At 55.8% G+C, this 14,974-nt stretch overlaps 7 protein-coding genes across 7 annotated transcripts; 5 read left to right on the top strand and 2 right to left on the bottom strand.

Annotated features, from left to right (window-relative positions):
- Nucleotides 1–121: 121 nt before the first annotated feature.
- IUM83_04249 (uncharacterized protein) lies at nt 122–1,516 on the bottom strand (the record flags this gene model as incomplete). The annotated part of the gene is made up of 1 exon (XM_067928308.1): nt 122–1,516. The coding sequence occupies one exon, from the start codon at nt 1,514–1,516 to the stop codon at nt 122–124; it is 1,395 nt and encodes a 464-aa protein (XP_067792740.1).
- A 235-nt stretch (nt 1,517–1,751) lies between these two features.
- IUM83_04248 (Histone-lysine N-methyltransferase setd3) lies at nt 1,752–3,277 on the top strand (the record flags this gene model as incomplete). The annotated part of the gene is made up of 4 exons (XM_067928307.1): nt 1,752–2,260; nt 2,318–2,491; nt 2,561–3,083; nt 3,158–3,277. The coding sequence occupies 4 exons, from the start codon at nt 1,752–1,754 to the stop codon at nt 3,275–3,277; spliced, it is 1,326 nt and encodes a 441-aa protein (XP_067792739.1).
- An 80-nt stretch (nt 3,278–3,357) lies between these two features.
- IUM83_04247 (SUN domain-containing protein 2) lies at nt 3,358–5,767 on the bottom strand (the record flags this gene model as incomplete). The annotated part of the gene is made up of 7 exons (XM_067928306.1): nt 3,358–3,465; nt 3,537–3,647; nt 3,714–3,875; nt 3,938–4,139; nt 4,217–4,572; nt 4,652–4,762; nt 4,847–5,767. The coding sequence occupies 7 exons, from the start codon at nt 5,765–5,767 to the stop codon at nt 3,358–3,360; spliced, it is 1,971 nt and encodes a 656-aa protein (XP_067792752.1).
- Nucleotides 5,768–5,912: 145 nt separating this feature from the next.
- IUM83_04246 (3-hydroxyisobutyrate dehydrogenase) lies at nt 5,913–8,288 on the top strand (the record flags this gene model as incomplete). The annotated part of the gene is made up of 8 exons (XM_067928305.1): nt 5,913–6,816; nt 6,903–6,957; nt 7,024–7,078; nt 7,153–7,264; nt 7,342–7,918; nt 7,992–8,049; nt 8,117–8,177; nt 8,248–8,288. The coding sequence occupies 8 exons, from the start codon at nt 5,913–5,915 to the stop codon at nt 8,286–8,288; spliced, it is 1,863 nt and encodes a 620-aa protein (XP_067792818.1).
- Nucleotides 8,289–8,871: 583 nt separating this feature from the next.
- Nucleotides 8,872–10,169, top strand: IUM83_04245 (3-hydroxyisobutyrate dehydrogenase; the record flags this gene model as incomplete). The annotated part of the gene is made up of 6 exons (XM_067928304.1): nt 8,872–8,894; nt 8,964–9,018; nt 9,093–9,204; nt 9,291–9,867; nt 9,960–10,078; nt 10,141–10,169. 6 exons carry the CDS (start codon nt 8,872–8,874, stop codon nt 10,167–10,169), a joined length of 915 nt encoding a protein of 304 aa, XP_067792817.1.
- Nucleotides 10,170–10,337: 168 nt separating this feature from the next.
- Nucleotides 10,338–11,214, top strand: IUM83_04244 (putative 3hydroxyisobutyrate dehydrogenase; the record flags this gene model as incomplete). The annotated part of the gene is made up of 3 exons (XM_067928303.1): nt 10,338–10,752; nt 10,838–10,867; nt 10,946–11,214. The coding sequence occupies 3 exons, from the start codon at nt 10,338–10,340 to the stop codon at nt 11,212–11,214; spliced, it is 714 nt and encodes a 237-aa protein (XP_067792816.1).
- An 860-nt stretch (nt 11,215–12,074) lies between these two features.
- On the top strand, nt 12,075–13,904 carry IUM83_04243 (polyubiquitin-C; the record flags this gene model as incomplete). The annotated part of the gene is made up of 1 exon (XM_067928302.1): nt 12,075–13,904. One exon carries the CDS (start codon nt 12,075–12,077, stop codon nt 13,902–13,904), a length of 1,830 nt encoding a protein of 609 aa, XP_067792815.1.
- Nucleotides 13,905–14,974: the final 1,070 nt, after the last annotated feature.

Raw genomic sequence — 14,974 nt, 5'->3', positions numbered from 1 at the left:
GTTAACAAACAATGAAAGAGCACACAACCTAAAAGCAGACGGCAAGATCTTCCAGAAAAGTGGCATGGTACATGTGTAAGAGGATCTATTGCAATCAGAAACTACGAATCTGCCTCTTGTTTTAGTCCACGCCAAGATCATCTTCCTCCTCCTCCTCTTCATCGCTGCTAACGTCCAGAGCCGAAATCTCGTTCGCAAGTTCATCAGCAATATCAGCTGACACTTCCTCGTCTTCGCCACTAGTGGGAAGGAACGAAGACGCCGTGACAGGCTTTCTCTCGACCTCCTTCTGCTTCTTCTCAGCCTTGGTCTCAGGTTCAGGCTCCTTCTTAGCCTCGATCGCCTTCACCGGAGCCACAGGAGTCGGCGGGTGCACCACCTCACCGTTTTCGGCAGTTTTGGTCTCCTGATCGCCAGCAAATGACTTGGCACGGATGTCGTTCCAGTCAGGCTCCTCGCCCTCTTCATCACGGATCAGGAAGTCGACAAGCTTGTAGATCTGGTCGCCGATCTCCTCATCGGGCTCCACCAAGTGCGCATCGCGGATGATTGGGTACACCTTCTTGCGACGCAGCTCCTTACGGCCGTTGCGGGTCGTGCACAGCAGCAGCAAGCAATCTACAGCCGAAAGACGCACCAGTCGGTCGTGTTCGCGCTTCTTCTTGTCACCCTGGCTGTACACGACCGGGTTCATGCCCATCTTGTCATCTTCATCCAGCTCCTCCGGGCCGGCGAGCAAGACCATCATGTGCGTGGGAATGTCCAGCTGGTCATACAGGTAGAAGTGGTTGTCTGTGTCGAAGCACAAGTTCTTCATAGCAGCAGTGACACCTCGCCGACGCACGACATTGGGCGACTTGAGCTGCGGCAGCAGCGCACCGGCCAGCGACGTGCTCTGGCGCATCTTGAGCAGGAAGTCGCGGCCTTGCTCGAGCTGACTGATGTTGGCCAGGATGTTCGCCACGTACTGGTACTCGTCGTCCCACTTGGGCTCACCCGTGGAGCTGTCCACTCCATCAGGCTCCGGCTCGCCCTCCAGGAACGAGTTGGTGAGTTTGCGGATCTTCCGCTCGCGCACTGCGATGGTTTCGTGCGTGGACTTGTCGTCGTAGCCGAGAAGATCCTTGGCGCCCTCGGGCGTCGTGGTCACATTGGCCAGCAGCATCATGGAGTAGTCGGTCAAGCGCCACTCCTCGTCCTCCACCTGGGTCATGACACGGTTCAGCAGGTCGAACTTGAGCGCGCGCTCGCAGGCCGCCGGGTTGGCGGCCGTGAGGTTGATGAGCGCCTTGATGGCGTCCTCGGCAATGGGGCGCATGTCGCTCACGACGCGGCAGAGCGCCTGCACCACGTCGAACTTCTTGAGCTGCAGCAGCTGGAACATGCCCTGGTCCGACGCCGTCATATTGATGAGCAGACTGGACGCCGACTTGCGCAGCTCCGGCCGCGGGTGCGACAGGAACGACACCAGCTCCTCCATGGACTTGACCTGCTCCGCCGTCGCCTGCTCCGCCATGGTCACGAGATGAATCAATCTACCGGTCTGATACCCGAGGCGTCGATTGAATAATGGCCACCAACGAAAGCGCATCAAAACGCACAAAGCAACTGTCCGGTAAAATGTCTCTATTCTAGTCGAACTTCGGGGCGTTATGATTACGTATAGGACACTTCATCCCGTCCACAGCTGAATAATATCGGTGGACCACATCACTATCTGTGACGTGCTACGAGCCCCATACATATCGACGATGGAGGTGGCTCTCAAGCGCATCGCGGATGCTGTGCGCCGCACCCGCGGCGGTGTGGTGTCCAGCGCCATTGAGGCTCGTTCTATCCCCGGCATGGGAGTGGGGATCGTGGCGCGAGAGTACGTTCCGAAGGACACGCTGGTGTTCCAGGCCGGCCAGGAAGTTTGGTATCCGTTCTCGGCCGAACACGCACTGGAGACTGCGCAGCAGAAAGCCCCGGGCTTCCTGAACCAATTGAACCAGCTACTGGCGTCTAACAGAGCGCTGAGAGAGGGCTCATCCTTTGTGCCGAGTGCACTGGTGCTTGGGGTACATATGCTGGTGAACTTCCCGCACGCGGAGGACCCGGAGACGACGTTGATGGCTATGGCGAGCATGGACACTCCGCTGTTGGACGAGTTGTACGTGAACGCCTTGCCACGATATGTGGACCTGCCGCTGAACTGGAATGAGAAGCAGTTTGAAGAGCTGCAAGGCTGCGAGGAGGCGCGGCGAGCGATGCAGCACGGGTAGGAGGTGATGAAGTCGCTTTGAGTGGAGACCAGAGTGCTGACATGTTGCTGCAGAGCACGGTTTTATTCTCAGGTCTATCGGCATTTGTTTGGCGCTAACAACCAGTTTGTGAACCCGGAGGCGTTCTTCTGGGCGATCTCAATCTTGATGTCACGAGCTACTTCCGGCCAGAATCAACCGTTCGCGCTCATTCCTTTCTTCGACTGGTTTAACCACGCTGACAACGGGTACGTTGTGGAACATTGTGCGCCACCGGGCATGAACATTAGTCCTAATTCTTATAATTTCTCGCTTAGTGATGAATGTGTCCAGGAATTTGACTCGCAAAAAGGCTTCATGATTCACACAGTAAAGTCTTACGAGCCTGGCGAGCAACTCTTCATCAACTACGGCAACCACGGGAATCTCCGATTGTTACGCAACTACGGGTTTACTATTCCGAGCAATCCGTACGACACAGTCAATCTACCCATGCCTGCATCGCTTCGACAGCCAAACGAAGCAGACCCTGCTTTCTCCCAAAAACGCGACCTACTTTTGTCGGCAACTGGAAGCCAAGCAGCCATGCCAGTTCTCAACAGCTTAAGGTTTGCGTACGATGGAAGTCTTGCTCAAAACGAAGAGCAATGGTTGGAAATTATGCTGGCTACGCCAGACGAGCTTAACGAGATTTTCAAGGAAGCAGCGTCGCAGGGGTCGCTGAATGCTGGACCGACGGCCACTTCGCTGCGACCGCCTTCATCGTTGACGCAGAAAGTTCGTTCTGAAGTGGGCAAAGTGGTGGCATCTCGACTGAAGCAACACGCTTCCTCATTTGAGGTAAGCAGGCGTCATGCTGCTGAGATTTTCGGTTCAATACTAATGTGTGCTCCTGCTTGGTCTTTTGTTGGCAGGAGGATGACGTGTTCTTGCGTGCAAACGAGCAGCAAATGGCACCGTGGCTTCGATCGTGCCTGCACATTCGAATGGGTGAAAAGCAAGCACTGCTGCGTGCAGCGACCAAATACGCCTAGACGTCTGGTCGCATAGAATAAATTGTGTTGATTCAGCTGCTGTTGATCCTGAAAATGTTACCCCTATTTCGTCGCCCAAGTCAAGCAGGTTGGCCGTGTACCCGGAAGCGATACAGACACGTGTACTCAGGGTTCCCATGGTTCGACAGCACCTCTAGGGTGATACCATCAATTGCAGAACGCTGGCTCTACATGAACACAATGTATCGCCGTTAGCCACGCCCGTAGTGCGCATACACAAAAGGCATTCAGAACGCACCAGCGGTGACGTCAGCTTGAATGTCTGGCTAGCAGATCCAGTACTGGCGTATGAAAAGTTTCCGAAGGGAATTAATTCAACGGTCTCGCGCAGAGGATGTCCCGATATGCCCTTCACAACCAATTGACGCTTATAAGTATAGCCGATGGCCATGTGTCTAGGATTTCACCCACGTACCAGAATGCGGAATTCGTTTGGAGCTGAAGAGAAGTCAGAAGCGATTTGGGCCGGGATATGGTCGATGGTTATAGCGTCTGCAACAATTTGTTGAGCAAACTTAACCGAAAGGCGGCCTGACGAGCCAGCAATGCCCCAACAGCTGCCCATTTCCATTGTTTCCTGCGGAAAATAAAACATTATGAGAGCCGCAGCAAAATCGAGAAAATATCGCAACACCATACCGATAGGGCAGTTTCTGGACGACCATTGTGGCGTGAGAGCCACCAAGGAATTTCTCCAGATGATAGGAGTTGTCCGAGGAATGGGGCTGGTGCGCGGCGAAACGAAGGGGACGTAAATTTACCGTCGTCCGCAGGATCGTTCAGTCCAAGAAGCTGCGTTAGGAGTTGCACTGGCGATGAGTTATCCTGATAGAGTAGATCGCTATAAAATGAAGTATGGATAACAAAAGGTAACCAGTAATTCCTCCGGCACGAGTGTGTTCACAAATGATGACGTACCGTTCTGAATGAATAACCGAGGCGCCGTTCGCAAGAGCGGCGTGGTCCACTCGCCCTGTCTTCTTAATCTCAACAGCTTGAACCGCGACCTCAATCACACGGAGGATCCCGGGGTCAGTGGCATCCAACCCGCGGAGAGCATCCGCACTCGAAGAAAGTGCCTGCTTCTCTTCCTGGAGCACCTTTGACATCCGATCCTCGATGTCCTGCACTTTACTTTTCATCTCAAACTGCAGATCGCGCTCAAAAGTGTCACGCCAGGCGATGAATTCCTTTCGCATGTCGCGCTCACGCGCTTGATCATCGGCAGAATCGTTGGTCGCTTCAACTGTCTTCTTCACAATGCTCTGCACAGACTATCGGTAGTGTAGGCATATAAAGGTACATCAGTAATGACCTGGCACCAGGACACGAAAGCATCCAACCCAAACTTACGTCCATCTTCTCTTCCTGTTCCTTGACTGCAGACGAGAGGACTGATTGTTGCTTGGTTGCAGTGCGGACGTCTTGTTGTAGGCGCGCAGTGGTGTCCATGAATTTCTCCCACTAGGAACCGATGCAAAGCACGCAAAACGATAAGGTATTAATGTCTATCATCTCATAACCCTTAACAACAGAGCTATCACTCACCAGCTCATCCGTGTGCTTGGCAACGATTTTCTCGATGTGGACGGTGATAGCACTGCCAGGTTCCGCAAGGCTGAATTTTTGCTGAGCTTCGTCGTGGGCGTGGCGCAAGGTGTCATGAAGGAGTTTCATTGCTTCAAGCTCACGTTCCTGGGTCTGCACAGTCTGCCGTAGCAAGCCAATCTCTTCGTTCATTCCCACCATCTTCATGTCAACAATTTCCTGTACCAATGACCGCATCGCTCCCTTCTCCAAGCCAGCGTCAGCACTTCCTCGAGACCCGATCACCTTAGACGACAGCACGTCCACATACTGAATCGCTGAGGTCAGGTACTGCGGAACTGTAATTGCAATCACGAAGCAGCAGAGCGGCGCGAGCAGCCACAGCACGTTCACCGCCATGAACGAGTTCCGCAGCACGAAGCGCCACAGTCTGCGCAGCAGCTTGAGCGTCGTCTTCACGATCTTGGAACTCGTGACGTTCTGCCACAGTCCGCCAGCGCTCTGCGGCTGCGTGAAGTATGCGGCGGCCCCCGCCGCTCGTCGCTTGAGCTCGGATCGTCGCACTTCAGGCCTCGGTGATTCGAGCTCGTCTACGTCCTCCTCCTCCTCTTCGTGGACGCTCTCAGGCTCGTTCACGTCCTCTCCGTCCACCTGAGGAGGACGGTACGTCGTGCTGCGGTACACTGTGCCGCGGTAGTCGTCCAGCTCCTCGAAGTCGCTGTCCTCGTCGTCGTCATCGTCGTCGTCCAGGTCTCCAGAGCGCAGCTCCAGCGTCCGCTGCACGGGCTCCGGCGTGTAGTCGCCGTAGCGACGAGTACTGCGTCTCGTGACGGGCTCCAAGTCCTCCGAGTCCTCAGAGGACGTGGACGCCGAGCGCCGCCCTCGCCGGCTGCGCAGGCTGTACGCGTTGCCTTCGGCCATCTTTGGTCCGTTTTGTCGCCTTTGAAAGCCACTTGCAGGTTGAAACCTACAAAATACCGGTATTGTAGATCCAACCTACAAAATTTGGTCTTCTAGGTCGAGATTTGTGACTCCCGCCCAAAGTTTAGTTGAGCACAAAAAGCTAATGGACTCGGAGGCCAAGGAGCGGCGCCGCGGTGAGTCTCCCGACGGCAGCGCGGACTTCTCGACGCCTCCGAAGGACGATGCCGGTAGCTTAGACGCCATGGCACCCGAAGCTGACGCGAGCGAGATTGCAGAGGCTCACTCGAGCGTGAGCGAGGCCATGGCGCTGCAGCAACAGCAGACGTCGGCGGCCTTCACGACGCTCCTGGGCAAGCGTGAGGCTAACGCGGAGCTGCACGAGGAGCACGAAGACGAGGAGGCCGAAGAGGACCCGAACCGCCTGCTACCTATGGCCGAGGAGGAGCAGGCGCTCGTGCAGTGCGTGGGCATGGAGCAGTGCTTCGACTCGTGGGAGGAATTCCACCAGGCCATGGAGGAATACTGCGAGGCCACGCACCAGCCCATGCGACTGCGGACGTCCGACTCCGCTAAGGCTGTGAACTCCCGAGCTGCCAAGAGGAACAGCCTGAAGGAGCCTATTGACGAGAGTGTCGGGTTCGTGAAGAAACTCTACCTGTGCACGCACGGCGTCAAGACGAAGCCTCGTGGAAAGGGAAAGCGACCGAGGCAGCACTATCGCTACATGGGGTGCCCCGCGATGATTCGGGCTTGCATCTCGGAGCGCAAGCCCAACGACCCTGAGGGACAAGGCAAGAGCAAGTATGTCGTCCGTGTCGTGGCCCAGATCAACAAACACAACCATCGCCTGAGTGAGCACCTGTTCAAGTCGTATTCGGAGAGCCGCGTTGTGATTGACGACGAACTGGTGGTTCACAACCCCCAGAGCCGGGCGAAGGAAGAGCACGTCGTTGCCTCTCCTCCTGCCTCGACGGTTGCGCCAGTTGAGCAGCAGATCGCTACGCCCGTGCATCCGGACTTGGAGGACCCGACCTTGAAGACAAACCGTACGGTGCTGCCCATTCATATTCTACGCTCCGTGCAGTATTTGGTGCGGGGTTTTTGATTAGTGTGGTTCGATTGTTTGTTGTAGCGCTGTTTCCAGCCCAGACGCTCGACCTCATTACGCCCTCTCGCGTCAAAATTCGGTACGGTTGCACGAGATAAAGAACTGAATTCTGGTGATGTCCTCACTCGATGATTTGCTTGCTTAGTGTTGGCTGGATTGGAACAGGCATCATGGGTGCTAATATGTGCGGGCATTTGATGGTACGTACCGAGTAATTGGTAGCATAATGCCTCTAGTGCGCTAACGCCCAGCGCTCACTTGTTGCATTCTAAAGAATCACGGATACGAAGTCACTGTATACAACCGAACGCTTTCAAAGTGCGAGGGTTTACGGGAGAAGGGAGCAAGAGTCGCTGGTTCCCCTGCTGAAGTCGCTCAAAATTCTGGTAGGTGATCTTGTCACCGCTGTTACCTCTGTTATCAACTGATCATAGGTGTTCCTAACGTTTATTTCGGTTTACAGACATCGTGTTTATCATGGTGGGGTACCCAAGTGACGTCAAATCGGTGGTGCTTGATCCCGACTCGGGCTTGCTTTCTCGAATGAAGGCTGGCGGCATCATTGTGGACATGACGACTAGTGAGCCTGCGTTGGCAAAGAAGATTTACGAAATTGCCAAAGTGAAGGGAGTGTCAACGCTTGATGCTCCTGTATCGGGAGGTGATGTTGGCGCCCGTGACGCAACTCTATCCATTATGGTTGGCGGCGATATGGATTCAGTCTACGTAACGATGCCTTTCCTTAGCGTTATGGGCAAGACCGTTCGCCACATGGGACCCGCTGGCGCAGGCCAGCACACAAAAATGATGAATCAGATCTTGATAGCTACGAACATGATTGGGGTCGTAGAAGGACTTCTTTACGCGAAGAAGAGTGGCCTGGAGATGGATGAAGCTATTCGCGCCGTGAGCGCGGGTGCGGCTGGTTCGTGGTCGATCAGTAACATGGGTCCTCGCATCGTTAAGCGAGATTTTGATCCTGGTTTCTTCGTGGATCATTTCATAAAGGACATGGGTATCGCTCTGAAGGAAGCGGAGAGGTACGTCGCGCTTTTCACTGCAAATACTACTCCTGGCTGAAATGTAACGTTTTGATGAAATGTGCTATGACAGGATGAACTTGTCACTTCCTGGGCTTTCGCTGGCGCATCAATTGTACATTGCTGTAAAGGTACACCCGAGTTGCCTTGGATTGCCATTCTTTAGGCGAACTAATAATGAATTACGCATTTGAACAGGCGCAAGGACACGGTCGTTCGGGGACGCAAGCGTTGATGCTTGCATTGGAGCAGTTAAATGGTGCGGAACAACTGTAGAACGATGCTGGCGTTGTGAATTGGATGAACTAACGTGATCTGGGCTGCTACAGGTATTTATCCGGAGAAAGCCAACGATGTTGAAGTGGTGTAGCAATCTTCTCTCATCATCAAACCAAACAACCAACAGCAGTTACAGTCAGCCGCAGCTGTACCCCTATGCTGTCCGGAAGGAGACCCCACCGCCACGGCTCAGTTTTACCAGCAAAAATTCCTTTCACTTTTTGTCCCGTTAAAGTCTTGTTTCAAATTGACTGGTTGCTACCGTACTGTATCGAGTACTTAGCTTAGTAAGCTGCAATTCTTGCCACGGATGAATCGTTGCTTCTCGATGAAGACGACCACCAAGCAGCACTTTCCAGTCATCACGCGCGACTGGAAGTTGCCAGCACCTTTTCCGCTCCCAATTCCGTCATGTGTTGGGGACGCTAAGCCAACCGAAAATGCTTCAAAGCACCACGTCCTCGATCCACACATCAGCAAGCAGCTCGCCGAGCTTTGCTATCGCCTCCGTAGAGGAGACCGCCCTCGTTGAAGTGACGTGGAGACCGCGTGGTTGTTCAACAGGCTCGGCACGTATTTCAGCCAATGACGAGCGCCAGCTGGAATGAAATGCATCACCACGGACTCACTTTCGTTTAGCCCAAGATCTCCAGAGACGTGAGGAGAAGAAGACAATGGTTGTTGCAGTGAAGCCCAAGTACGGCTCTGCACACGCGATATGCTCCATGTGCTGCGGGGACTCAGGGTTTTACCGTGCTTAACGCAGAGTTGGATGGGTTGGAACGGGCGTCATGGGCGCCAGCATGGTCGGCCACATCCTGGTACGTTGAGTCTGCAAACGCGGAGAGGAAGAGGGTAAGCCGCTGATATTTGTTGCTGCCTGTGGGGAGCGTAGAAGCACGGCTATGAGGTGACGGTGTACAACCGCACGCTGTCCAAGTGCGAGGGCCTCAAGGAGCAGGGTGCGCAGGTGGCCAGTTCCCCCGCCGAGGTGGCCAAGGTTTCTGGTGAGTTGTGGTATTGCAATGCAGTGCTTTAAGTATTGCATTGCTTGGTGCTGACTCGGGTGGTTTTCGATGCGGATCTTTGGTAGATATCGTGTTCGGCATCGTGGGTTACCCGAGCGATGTGCGCAAGGTGTTCCTGGACCCTGAGTGGGGAGTGCTGTCCTCCATCAAGTCGGGTGGCGTCATCGTCGACATGACCACCAGCGAGCCTTCGCTGGCCAAGGAGATCTACGAGGCTGCTAAGCAGAAGGGCGTCTCGAGTCTGGACGCCCCCGTGTCGGGCGGCGATGTTGGCGCTCGTGAGGGCACGCTCTCGATCATGGTCGGTGGAGATGCCAGCACCGTGGAGTCGACGATGCCGTTGTTCGAAATCATGGGCAAGAACATCCGCCACATGGGCGGCGCTGGCGCCGGCCAGCACACCAAGATGGTGAACCAGATCCTCATCGCCACCAACATGATCGGCGTTGTGGAGGGCCTTCTGTACGCGCAGAAGAGCGGTCTCGACGTGGAGGAGGCTATCCGTGCTGTGAGTGCAGGTGCCGCCGGCTCCTGGTCCATCAGCAACCTCGGCCCTCGAATCGCAAAGCGCAACTTCGACCCTGGCTTCTTCGTCGAGCACTTTGTCAAGGATATGGGCATCGCTCTGAAGGAGGCCGAGCGGTAAGGACACAGACTTGTTGCTCAATCAAGCGGCGGTTGGTGTTTCCTCGCGTGGGGCCCTCATATTGACCTTTGCCATTTTGCTTGAACAGCATGAACCTGTCGCTCCCTGGCCTCGCGCTCGCCAACCAACTGTACGTTGCCGTGAAGGCTCAAGGCCACGGCCGCCTCGGAACGCAGTCCCTGATGCTCGCGCTGGAGCAGCTCAACGGTAAGCTGCATGGGATCTGATCTTGCTCGGAATGGACTAAACTAACGGATAAACCTCCGCAGGCATCGATTCGTCGGCTGCATCCAAGTAAGGCTCGCACATTGTGGCTGGGTCCCCAAAAAGCCAAGTTGAAGTCGTCGTACTAGGGTTTAGCACTAAATACCACGTATTAGGCTAATTCACACCTAAAACCCCAAGAAGAAAAGTCGCATTCATAGTCAAAGAAGGATCCCCATACAGTGTAGGCGAACCAGACGCCATGGACCTCCCGGACGAAGAGCTGAAGCAACCGCTCGTGGATCCGCAGGAGGACGCCACGCCGCCGCGGCCAGGCAGCGCCGGTGGCAACCGCATGATGCGCAACCCGCCGGTGGACGCGGGCGCTGAAGAGGAGAAGGAGGAGGTCCCGCGGGGCCAGGGATTCCGCCCGCCGCTGCCGCAGAAGCTGCCGTACGCAGCGCCGAACGTGCATCCGTACGCGGTGCCCCAGTACCAACCTCAGGGCTACGGCGGTGGCGGCGCTCCCACTGGATGGGGCGGAGGTCAAGGCGAGGAGAACGAAGGCGACCAAGGCATCACGGTGGACATAGTCTTCAGCGGCATGTACACGCTCGCCGCTGCCTTCACCATCATCCAGGGCTTCGGCATGCTCATCCACTTCAATTACGCATCCGGTAAGGCTCCCGCTGCGCGTTTGTGTTGCTATGGAGCCTCTGATCTTGTGTGTGGACTTTGTGTTCGTGCGATACGGCATTGTAGTCTCATTGGGCCTGTACACGATGGCATTCGGTGCGTGCTGCACTCAAGGACACAATGGAGATCGTTTCAATCTGCGGCACTGACTGATTGTGTGTTGGGGGCTTCTAGGCACAGCGATCATTCTGTACGACCTCAAGTCCGTCGTGAACGGCGTAAGCGTGGAGATGTACCTGCCGTTCCTGGGCAATTACATTGGCCGCGCGGCAACAATCCTGTTCTTTGCTGTGTTGTGTGCGCAGACGTACGAATACGCCGGGTGGACCAAGTTTATCGTGCTATACAACCTACTCGTCGCCACTCTGCAAGGATTCGTGTACTTTACCACCAAGACCGTGACGCCAAGCCAGCCTCAGATGGACGATCTACCCGACTTGTAAGGCTGCCACTGTATGTGGTGTGACGAAGTGAATACATGAGCAGAAATGCCGCCGTGTTTTGCATGTTTGCCAGTAGCGGTAGGTCTTGCAGCGCTCAAGGGCGCCACATGTCCAGGGTTTTGCTCTGCTGTTGCTTCTTTCGCGATGGAGCTTCAACAGGGCTAAGGTGAAGCAGCACCGTGTGTATGTATGCGTGCAGGTGCTCAAGTTGCTTCCTCCAGCTGAGTTTTGGAGCAGCTGGGCGATGCGAGTGCTGAGCTCAGCGCCCGGTGACACGTACTCAGCCAAGGCCACGTAGCAAGCAAGCAGGCCTGGCGAATCCATCGCACGCGCACGCCTGCTGGTGAGATCGCCGAAAAGTAGGACAGGGGGCGAGCGACACGCCATACAGAGCCTGGACGAAACGCAGCATGAGCAGCGGCTCCGATGCTGGCCAGGTCCGCGCTACGTTAATGGATGGAGTCTCTACTCGGGAGACATGCGCTTCCCGCCGCGGTGCCGGGCGACGCTGACATTCATTTGGCTCGAGCAAGCAGGCAATTCCCTGCAACCTGTCGACGTCAGCCTCGGATGGTGTTGTCCGGGATTGATTGCGCCCTTTGTCGCATCGAGAGTGTAGGTCGCCAGGATCAGAAATCTTTCTGCGAAATCCGCAACAGTCGTTTTGTATGCCGTTGGGGGTCTGGAAGGCGAAGGGAGTTTCGCAGCTATTTCCGGACGGGAAACGACGCGCGCACACGTCGCAGATGGCGGCGTTGGGTTGACTTTACCTCGAGGCCGGAGACTTTCCTCATTCCGCAATTTGCTTTCTGAGCAGCAAGCGCATTCAAGAACACCCACACAACACACCACCCCGGAAGATGCAGATCTTCGTGAAGACGCTGACCGGCAAGACGATCACGCTGGACGTGGAGCCGTCGGACTCGATCGACAACGTGAAGCAGAAAATTCAAGACAAGGAAGGCATCCCGCCTGACCAGCAGCGTCTGATCTTCGCTGGCAAGCAGCTTGAGGACGGCCGCACACTGAGCGACTACAACATCCAGAAGGAGTCGACTCTTCACCTGGTGCTTCGCCTGCGCGGTGGCATGCAGATCTTCGTGAAGACGCTGACCGGCAAGACGATCACGCTGGACGTGGAGCCGTCGGACTCGATCGACAACGTGAAGCAGAAAATTCAAGACAAGGAAGGCATCCCGCCTGACCAGCAGCGTCTGATCTTCGCTGGCAAGCAGCTTGAGGACGGCCGCACATTGAGCGACTACAACATCCAGAAGGAGTCGACCCTGCACCTGGTGCTTCGCCTGCGCGGTGGCATGCAGATCTTCGTGAAGACGCTGACCGGCAAGACGATCACGCTGGACGTGGAGCCGTCGGACTCGATCGACAACGTGAAGCAGAAAATTCAAGACAAGGAAGGCATCCCGCCTGACCAGCAGCGTCTGATCTTCGCTGGCAAGCAGCTTGAGGACGGCCGCACATTGAGCGACTACAACATCCAGAAGGAGTCGACCCTGCACCTGGTGCTTCGCCTGCGCGGTGGCATGCAGATCTTCGTGAAGACGCTGACCGGCAAGACGATCACGCTGGACGTGGAGCCGTCGGACTCGATCGACAACGTGAAGCAGAAAATTCAAGACAAGGAAGGCATCCCGCCTGACCAGCAGCGTCTGATCTTCGCTGGCAAGCAGCTTGAGGACGGCCGCACATTGAGCGACTACAACATCCAGAAGGAGTCGACCCTGCACCTGGTGCTTCGCCTGCGCGGTGGCATGCAGATCTTCGTGAAGACGCTGACCGGCAAGACGATCACGCTGGACGTGGAGCCGTCGGACTCGATCGACAACGTGAAGCAGAAAATTCAAGACAAGGAAGGCATCCCGCCTGACCAGCAGCGTCTGATCTTCGCTGGCAAGCAGCTTGAGGACGGCCGCACATTGAGCGACTACAACATCCAGAAGGAGTCGACCCTGCACCTGGTGCTTCGCCTGCGCGGTGGCATGCAGATCTTCGTGAAGACGCTGACCGGCAAGACGATCACGCTGGACGTGGAGCCGTCGGACTCGATCGACAACGTGAAGCAGAAAATTCAAGACAAGGAAGGCATCCCGCCTGACCAGCAGCGTCTGATCTTCGCTGGCAAGCAGCTTGAGGACGGCCGCACATTGAGCGACTACAACATCCAGAAGGAGTCGACCCTGCACCTGGTGCTTCGCCTGCGCGGTGGCATGCAGATCTTCGTGAAGACGCTGACCGGCAAGACGATCACGCTGGACGTGGAGCCGTCGGACTCGATCGACAACGTGAAGCAGAAAATTCAAGACAAGGAAGGCATCCCGCCTGACCAGCAGCGTCTGATCTTCGCTGGCAAGCAGCTTGAGGACGGCCGCACATTGAGCGACTACAACATCCAGAAGGAGTCGACCCTGCACCTGGTGCTTCGCCTGCGCGGTGGCATGCAGATCTTCGTGAAGACGCTGACCGGCAAGACGATCACGCTGGACGTGGAGCCGTCGGACTCGATCGACAACGTGAAGCAGAAAATTCAAGACAAGGAAGGCATCCCGCCTGACCAGCAGCGTCTGATCTTCGCTGGCAAGCAGCTTGAGGACGGCCGCACACTGAGCGACTACAACATCCAGAAGGAGTCGACTCTTCACCTGGTGCTTCGTCTTCGTGGCGGAAACTAAACTAGCTACAGTTGTAGTGTAGCTTTTGAAGTCGAGAGCATGTTATAAATGAATGTGATTTCGTCACTCTAGTCATGGTTCTTCTTGCTTGCATTCATGTGTACTACTACCTCCGTTCGGAAATAGATGACCATTTGTTTTTTTTTTGCGCAGCGCTCCGCCTCGTTCATTTTCCTGATTATAAAATTGTGGGAGTGCTGGAGATCTAGAGTTGACTCCAAGCGAGGCACAGTCCAGAGAGGCGCAGGCGTTTAAAATGTGGGAGGGCTGGAGATCTAGAGTTGGCACTAAGCAAGACACAGTCCAGAGAGGCGCAGGCGTTCTTGTTCCGCCGCACTACATACACAAAAATGGATCTAAGATCTCACTACATACTTGAGGGGCACACGATTTGGCTTCGGGTGCTACGAGGATCCCACTTGCTGAGAGATGTTGCATCGCATGGCAATGACGTTGGAAGTCTGTCCGTTCGCATCAGTTTGTACTTAGCAAATGTTCGAGCCGGTAATCATTTCCACCATTAGACTTCATGATATGCTCCATGGGCGCTGGCAGCGGGAGGCGCGAGCCCTCCGTCCAAGTGTCGCTCTCAGTTTTCGCCTCACGCTCATCGTCAGCAACCGAGCCCTCCATCGTCGTCAGATCCCGCATCGCTTCCAGCACACGACGCGCGCCAAGTCGAGCGCGGGGCACGTAGCGCATGTACATGAGAGACACGGGGGGAATCGGTCCGGGCACGAAAGGTCGAATCCAGCGTTCCAGGCCTCGGCGCAGCAGCGTCAGCGCGTGGCGTCGGCGAGGTTGCGCGGGGGGGGGGGGGGGGGGGGGGGGAGAGTCGTCCGGGCGGTTGGCAGGGGCAGCGGGGCGGCGGTCCATCTTGCACTCTTTCTTGACTTGACCACAGCTGCTACTCGATCTCCCATCGAGTTGATCCCACGCTTCCAATGCGCTCGACAACTTGGCGGCTCACGTGGAAGTACATTGCAACCCGGACGATCTCCCCACGTGTAAGCACGCCTCCTACGCTGCGAAGCAGTAGGGTTTCCCAGACGGCCGGGCGTTCACTATCC

The sequence above is a fragment of the Phytophthora cinnamomi genome (genome assembly GCF_018691715.1).
Source record: "Phytophthora cinnamomi strain GKB4 chromosome Unknown Contig33, whole genome shotgun sequence".
In the NCBI taxonomy this organism is placed as follows: domain Eukaryota; phylum Oomycota; class Peronosporomycetes; order Peronosporales; family Peronosporaceae; genus Phytophthora; species Phytophthora cinnamomi.
The sequence above is the reverse complement of the archived record's forward strand: the minus strand, read 5'-3'. Positions and strand labels throughout refer to the sequence as shown.